This window comes from Pempheris klunzingeri, chromosome 14 (assembly GCF_042242105.1).
Source record: "Pempheris klunzingeri isolate RE-2024b chromosome 14, fPemKlu1.hap1, whole genome shotgun sequence".
NCBI lineage: Eukaryota > Metazoa > Chordata > Actinopteri > Acropomatiformes > Pempheridae > Pempheris > Pempheris klunzingeri.
In genome coordinates this window covers 9,633,589-9,641,782 of record NC_092025.1, presented here as the reverse complement: position 1 = coordinate 9,641,782, position 8,194 = coordinate 9,633,589, and the positions used below count along the sequence as shown (strand labels likewise).

General features: G+C 42.3%; 1 protein-coding gene across 1 annotated transcript; it reads right to left on the bottom strand.

Moving 5' to 3' along the window:
• Window positions 1-464: 464 nt before the first annotated feature.
• LOC139213436 (short transient receptor potential channel 2-like) lies at window positions 465-8,090 on the bottom strand. The gene is made up of 13 exons (XM_070844126.1): window positions 8,061-8,090; window positions 7,097-7,789; window positions 6,802-7,002; window positions 6,530-6,694; window positions 6,259-6,433; window positions 5,959-6,159; window positions 5,261-5,423; window positions 5,056-5,148; window positions 3,242-3,434; window positions 3,035-3,162; window positions 2,890-2,959; window positions 2,686-2,803; window positions 465-1,638 (listed from the first exon to the last, which is right to left on the bottom strand). The coding sequence occupies exons 1-13, from the start codon at window positions 8,073-8,075 to the stop codon at window positions 767-769; spliced, it is 3,087 nt and encodes a 1,028-aa protein (XP_070700227.1). The 5' UTR covers window positions 8,076-8,090; the 3' UTR covers window positions 465-766.
• Between the last annotated feature and the right edge of the window lie 104 nt (window positions 8,091-8,194).

The following is an 8,194-nucleotide window of genomic DNA, read 5'->3' as shown; positions in this document are numbered from 1 at the left end:
TAACTATGAGAAACGGGCTGATGGCTGAAAATGTTATTTCAATGTCTAAACCTGATCTAGTTTAGAGGACTGGGAACAAAAGGTGTGCGATTTGACAAAAATGTATTCTTTGAATTAACTTTTAGGAAGAAAGATGAGGAGGAATTCACTATTTCACTTACGTTACTCAGGATGTGAACAGAATTAGCCAGAAAGCTACATTTTTTGGACATTGATTCTCACAGTATCAGTGATTCAGACTGAAGGGATGTTCAACATTTTGGGAAATAAGCTTAGGTGACACCAATCTTATGTATAAACAGTATAAACTAGCAACTGCTTTGCTTGGATTAGCACAACTGGAAACAGTAGCAAAATCCACCTACCAACACCTTTACGTACTAATGAACATGTTATGTCCCGTTTTTTAATTGCTATAAAAGCCAAAGTGCAAAGACTAGACTATATTTCCCAAAATGTGGAACTTTTATTATTATTTTTTAAACTGAACAAACATAATCAATATGCAGCAGTATTCACCATAACTCCACAATATGAGAGTGTGGATTAATAGAAGATTTTATGGAAATCTGGCCTGCAGCTGTTGAAACATGCAGACTGTTTGCAGATGGACATCCCCATCCTTAGGCCAAGTTGGTAACTGAGCCAATGAATCTGCAGGCCATGAAAAATTCAAATCACTTCCCAACTGTCAAAGATTAACTGTGCAGCCTCACCACAGAGCAGATATTGGATAAGATGTCCTTTAAATGGGACATCACTAAGGTTACGGTCTCACCAGCATCCCATCAATCGATCCCTCCCCTTCCTGGGAACCAAATCCCGTGTCCTGGGAGCTGCTGCTTCCTGTTGGCGAGGGAATTTTCTTGCCTCCAGGTTTTTCATTGCTGACGCCTGACTTCTCTGCTACATTATGCTCAAACGTTCTACCCTTCATCCATTTGGCCTCCACTTTCTTTTCTTGCAGCTCTATGTCTTTGAACTTTTTCATGACTTTCTTTGTGTCTGTCATTTCCTCGTTGACTTTGCTGCTTGTAGCTTGTTCGGGGTTCATCTCTGTGTGTTTCTCACCCATCTTCGCTCCGGCGAGTATCTCTCCTCCCCTTGTTTTTTCTGCCTCAGCCTCAGTGTTCTTGGCTTTTACCTTTTCCTCTGCCTTATTAAAACTTGTCCCTGCCACCGCCTCCTCCTTCACATCATTGACAGTATTTTCATTTTTGTTTTCTTCTGCCTGCTCTTTTTTCTCACTTTCCTCATCTCCTTGCTCTGCTTTAGCTCTGCCTTCCTCCATTTTAACCACATCACAGTCTGTTACCTGCTTTGATCCCTCTGCTCCACATTCGCCCACCTGTGCGCCTGACTCCTGTTTTGTATCTGTGTCAACCTTTTCTTTATCCACCTCCTCCTCTTCATGGTGCACTGTCACTTTAAGTGATGCATTTTTCTCCTCTTGCTTGTTAAACCCTCTGAAATTATTCTTGGCTCCAATGATGTATTTCCCTAATACTGAGGAGCCGTCCTTGGATTGTACGTTGCTTGTACTGTGTCCATCATCGACGAGAAACGGCTGGAGAGCTTTCATATCACTGTGCATCCTAGAGACCGCTTTGCTCAGCTCAGTGATCCGATTACCGATATCTGTGGGAGGAAAATACTCACATCACTACACTGCATGCAGACACTTTACTGATAGATAATGTCATTCAGTTTCAGCAGGCTGGAGGTTTGATGATACCTTTGAACAACTCTTGGCTTAAATGCCAAAAATTACAGGTGACACGATGCAGGGTTGCAAATAATTATATGAACTATTTTTCTTTTTTAGATTAGATTAGATACAGTTAAACTTCAGATTACTATTATCATGTCAGATGTATGAATTTGAATTTTAAAATTTGTTTTTATTCTTCTGTCACTCTCAAGTTGTATAAATGAGGGGGTTGATTATGGAGCCACAAAGTGAATTATGTGACATATTCAAATTAAGATATATAATTGAAAAAAATGTTTGTGAAATAATTTCAGTTTTTTCAAATGTATGTCTTTATTTCAAAATTCCATCTTTATTGACTTAAGTGGGGATTAACATGAAGAGACAGCCTTAAAGGCAGCAGATAAAGTTAGCTGGTTAGTTCAGCAGGTTTCAGCTGGTTAGTTCAGAGTTACCTCAGGTGCATTTGGGATTTTAAAGCTGTTCCTCAGAGAAAGTAGCACAACTCTGACTGAAAGTCTTTCTCAGCGGTCACTCTAAGAGTGAGCTAATACTGCTAACACCTGCTCTTCACTTTGATGCTGAGAAATGATCCAAACTCACAAACCAGCCTAGCTCAACTTTTTTGTGCTCATAGACTGACTAATAATAATAATAATAATAACAATAACAATAATAATTTTGAATTTAAAATGTCTATAATGATATTGAAAATGGCATCCAGTAAAATTATGTTATTATTAAAATGAAGGTTAAAAAACGTTGCATTTTGGTTTTGTTTTAGTTTGAACCATTTCTTTATATATTTGTCACAAAATATTAAAAATGGTAATCGAGACAAAATTCAAAAGGATCTATATCATCAATAATTTAGGACATTTTATCTGATAGCCGGTAGTAGAGAAAGGTTTGTGAGCCAACAGGACTTTTTGTTGCACTAGTGTCTGATGGATTGATGTCAGAGCCACGGTTACCTTTCCTCTTGGTCTCCTCGAACTCCCTGCGAGCTGACTCGATGTATCGCTGCACCAGAGCTCTGATAACCTGCTGCCGGTAAGGCAAACGGCTCTGTCCACCACGTTTATCATTGTCCTTAAAACACACATTTCAGTGCACTGTGTTTAGTGTTTTTTTTTTTCACTATAACTCCTGTGTTTGAGCATTCGACGCATACTTACCATAGAGGCTATAGGGGGATATTTCTCAGAATTACAAGTGCAGCAGCAGCAGATTCGTCTAAAGATGCCCCTGGAAGAGAATTTATATGAATGAGTGAAAAGGTGTCCTTGCAGGTTAAAGGAGTTTTGAAGTTTCAGAGCTCACCTGAGGATGTAAAAGGCAGCTTTAGGTGAGGGGATGATGTTGAAGGGCACCGGCATGGTGAGGCCCTCTCTGAAGTAACTCAGGTACAGCTTTGACCTGGCAAATTTCCACTCAACATCTGCATCATCCTGAAGGGGGAAATAAATCACGATGTCAGTGCCAGTCTTGTGCTTTTATTGCAGCTGTGACATGAAAATGTCTCCTTACCTCAATTTTCTGAAAGGAGTTGGTGATCATAGCGATAAGCATGTTGAGCAGGACGATGACGATGACGAGCGTGAAGATGCCGTAAAGAATCCTTCCTACAAACTCTGCCAACACAAACTGTGGCATGTCCACGTAGTCCTGGTTAGCCACACCAAACATGGTCCAGAATAAGAAGTGGAAGGTCTCATTGAACCTGCAGCAGTGGAGAGTGTTATCACGACGAGACCTTTTCTGAAGCAACAACAGTGAGTTTTGTGTCACTGTTGGCTCAGACACAGTTTTCACACTTGGATGCCAAAGTGTAAAGAGGTTGTTGTTAAGGTCCATTTTCTGAACATATTGTGAATAAGTAAGATTAAATTAATTTACAGCCTTTAGAGAAGTGTAATTAAAAAGAAACACAATGTATAAACAGTAGGGAAATAAAGATATTATATTCCTTGTCCTTTGCAATATAGCCTATAGGGTATGTCAGGATGTGCCTGTGCCACCCAAAGAAGCAGCTAAAAAAATCAAATGCAAAATGAATTAGTGGCTATAGCCTTACTAAAATGTTTTGTATGCATGAAGGTTAATCAGTGGTTATATTCAGTGCTTGATTTGTAAATTAGGAGATCCCCAAGGTCAGTGGGAGAGAAAAAGTAAAGGAGTCTGGAACACATTGGACATCGCCTGCTGTTAAAACTACACTTAACAAAACTATCTTTAAACAATGTATTATTTATTGACTTATACTTCAAACGTTGTGGAACAGCTTCAGAGAGGTGGATCTGTTCTCCTCACAGAAAAAGCCTCCTGAAGCAGTCCGCACTGTTCAGGGTGTAGAGCTCCATCTACTACAGCCTCTGACACAGAGAGTATACTTTGTTTAAGCACGCTATAAGCAACATTAATGTTTTTATCTGTTTACCTGTTTATTAGTTATAAAAATCCTGACTTTCTCCTCTTCTCTGTCTCTGTACCATGGACAGAGCCTCACCCAGACATGAACACCCACTTGTGGGGTTTACAGTAATCATATGTACGGAACTAAAAGAATGACAGAACAAGTAACATTAAATATTGCAAACAATTTACAGATAATGTAGTTGTAGGTCCCAATCTGGGAGGTCCCACATCCTGTTCCACAGGATCCAGCCCAAATTAAGCCCTGGTTATATTTCTGAGGAGGTTCACCCCCGTCCAGCTCACTCTGTGGCACGCCCAGTTTTCCTAATGCACGCCAACAGTCTTTTTTCTGGTTATGATAGTGCTGTTATTCTAAAAATCTGGTTAAGGTACAAACATTATATGACAAATACCCCAAACGATACTAGATTCTTAAGATTGTTATTGATATTTCAGAACATAAAAACATAACATACTCAAACATATTTGATAAGGACCCCTTAAATGTGACATTGCACAGTCGTACAGTGCTCTCTGCAACACTGTCCCAAATGATCTTAAATATATCTTCTAACTCACTAGCTGACAGATATACAGATACCACTGGCTGCAGGAAGCTAATATCAGCTGATATATTGACACAGTTGAATTGTCAGTCAAGCTCTAATGGTCCAATTTTAATGTGGGCTGAAGGCTTGAGGAAATAGTTTGATATTTTGGAAGATAGCTTTGCTCCAGATATAGTGGCTGTGACATGTTAATTACTGACTTTCAGAGTCGCTGGTAGGCAGACCATTAAACAAATCCAGACACAGCACTTCCTCCTGTTTTCAGTCTTCATGCTAAGCTGTACAGACTATACAGACTGTACTGTACAGACACGTGAGTGGTGTTGCTTTTGTCTCTGTTCTGAACTCTGTTCTTACTTGCCAAGATGTGGAGAGATGACATAAGGGACATAGACATTGTTGATGCCGCAGAGGAAGGCTGTTCCGATGATCATCAATATAAACATAAATCTAAAAAAGAAAACATTGTCATTGGCTGTCACATGTTCCCTTCCAGGCAATGATCAAAATAGAAATATGAAGATGTACATAACACAGGAGGCGGAGTGAGGAGTGCTCTTACCTCATCATATCATCGATCATCTTCCCTATGGAGATCTGCAGAGTTCCCAGAGATTCATGGGCTGGCAAGATGTACGCCAGCCGTGTGAAGCTCAGCATGCTGGTGACTGCAAACAGCACCTCCGCAATCAGCTGGGGGTCCTCCTGATGCCAGTCCTCGCGCACTGCAAGATAGTTTCACACCAACAAACACACCAGCTCAGCATCTTAAGACCCCCAACGATCATTTTGGATGAATGATGTGATATAATTTTGGCAGATGCTATTTGCTCCTGGGTGTCAGTAGTCAACAACACTTTTGGCACCTGGGTGTAAATATTGGTTATTTACACTCAGGTGTGGGTTGGAAAGAAGATACTTGTTTAAAGTACGCTGCCTTTTATATTTGTACTTGTACTATTATTTTAAAAACCATGAGAATTTCCTAAACATAACCAAATAATAATATTAAAAGAAAACTAAGATATAAAGTTAACTAACTATTTACAAATAAATAAAATGTAATTTACTGTTGGTCTCACACAGGATTTAAACCCTGTTCCCCTGAAACTAAACCCTTCAGACACCACACCCACATTAATCTGAGCTGGAATTTATTGTTCTTTATCCTGCGTGACGGGACCAGGTGTAAATAGCCGAATAGTGGCAGTCTGGCTATTTTTGCACCCAGGTCCAAATAGACATTCCTGTACTACACACCAGTCTGAGTGAAGTAGATACATTCATCTGTGCCGTCATGATCATGGCAGAGAAAGTAGCCTTTGAGCATGATAAGCACGCGTAACGCAAAGGACGCCAGGTACATGCTGAGCACCATCATGTCCAGGCAGTTCCACCAGTCCAGGAAGTAACTCCGCAGTCCCTCGATCCACACTTCCTTACACTCGTACCAGAAGAATCCTACACAAAACAGGACAGTATAAAAACTAAAACCTCCATTTAACCATTTCCAGGCATGAGCTTTCTATTTGCAGTTTACAGAAGGGAGAGAGAACCCACCGACCACCCACACCATGTGGAAGGAGCTGTGCAGGATGTTCTGCTGCCGAGACGCAAATTTGTCTCGATACATCTCCATTGTTATAGATTCTCCAAGTAAGGTGATGAGGAACCACAGGTAGGAGGCTGAGTGGAGGAGAAACTTGATGACAGGAATCTTTAGTAGCTTTCCTACCTGGAGAAAACAAAAAAAAAAGATGATGACCCTCCAAGGCCAAGACACACATGTTCATCATATTTTCTTATTTGAATGTTTGTCGTGGGTTGTGACCTTTGACTTGGGTGCGATCCAGTAGACGAGGCAGAGGAGGGGCATGGTGAGGAATATCCCCACAGAGACAAACAGCTTCCAGGCCGTCCTGCTGCCTCTCCAGCCGGCCAGGTTTCCACACCAGATAGATGACAGCACCTGCTGGCAGATTGGGTGGGCCACAAACTGCACAACATCAGACACACAGACAGGGAGACACAGATTGTGGATCAAGGATCAGTACGTCTTCTTTCACTCATCTCTGTCTGACAGTAGTTTCTGCATCCATCCACCTGCTTCTGGTTGTAGTTGACGGCAAGCCGCAGGCGTGACAGGTTGGGTATTCCCTCCTCAAAGGCCTGCTCATCTAAGGAAGCCTGGCTCTGATCTCCGCAGCTGTTCAGGATAGTGGTAACCTCGCTCTGGTTGCGACACATGCCCAGCAACTCAACGGCAAACTCCTGACAGAGCTCCTCCAGGCCCAGGTACTGAGGCTGCAGGAGAGAGGCACCACAGCAGAGTCAAGTAACAACACAGACGGCCAACATGAGCAATAAGAGGGAGGGATAGCTTTGAATGTCATCAGACCTTGAACTCTGGCTCTTTTTGTGAGAGCATGCGCAGCTCTCTGCTGAGACTGAAAGCTCTGAGCATGGCGTCATCAGAGGTGATGGACAGGTAGGCGCGGCTGCCGATGCCACGGTAGGTGTTGATACGAGACAAGGAGAACTTCAGCAGGTCATATTGCCGGCCGTTACGACACTCCAGACAGGCACAGGATATCTTATGTGGCCATGGGATGATGTGACCTCTTTGGGTGAGCATGGTTACTATGTCATACAGGTCTTTCTGGCAGGCTAAGGTCAGCGGAGTCACACCAGGGGCAAACTGGGAGTTGTCAATAGAGTGATCAAAGATGGCCTGAGAGAAGGAACGCACGTCCATCTTGTTGCCTTTCTCCTGGTCCAGGCGGTCCAGCAGACGCTTCACCACTCTGGGCTGGTTGGTGTCTACCGCGACGAGCAGCGCCTCGTGAATCTGCCGGAAGTCAAACTTGACCCCTTGCAGGAGGGCGTCCATGGCGTCCTCGCTGCCCAGGCGGATGGACAGGTTGAGCGCCTCCCTCCACTGGCGATCCTCGGACTCATCCAGCTGGCGGATGATGCCATCACCGGTCTTCAACAGCCCACACAGCAGCTCTATTTTTCCTTCCCGAATAGCACCGATGAGCTCCGGAGGGAACTGCATCTTCTTGTTCATGATCTCGCGCCATTGTTCTGGCTGAGGGACAGAACAGTTAGCAACAGTATTAGATGTCCAATCCCACTTTTTAAAAAAATGGCATTGATGTCAGATATTGGGGAAAATGTCACATTTATGACATCAAAGAAAATACAACCCAGTAATAAAGTATAGAGCGTGTGTGATAAAATAAAGCTTTTTAGAGTCACAGTTGCTTTAGATAATTTTTAGCTTCAGTACAACCAAATTCTTTTAATTCTGACCTATTGAATGAATTCCACACACCACGTGTGAATAAAACTCTACTCACTGTGAGGTTTTCCATTCCAGATGAAAAATTTTGAGCAGTGATCCTAGAATGAAAACACTATCACATCCTCTGGAGACATGAAATATATTTTTGCCAGCTATTCGGAGCTTTGCAGATGGAAGTGAGCGATATCA

Excerpts from the sequence above, each read along its gene's own strand:
- LOC139213436 (XM_070844126.1), bottom strand. Across the intron at positions 5,424-5,958 it reads TATCTACTTCACTCAGACTG|TGCGCGAGGACTGGCATCAG; the intron begins GTGTGTAGTACA and ends ACTATCTTGCAG. Across the intron at positions 2,804-2,889 it reads ATCCCCCTATAGCCTCTATG|GACAATGATAAACGTGGTGG; the intron begins GTAAGTATGCGT and ends GTGTGTTTTAAG.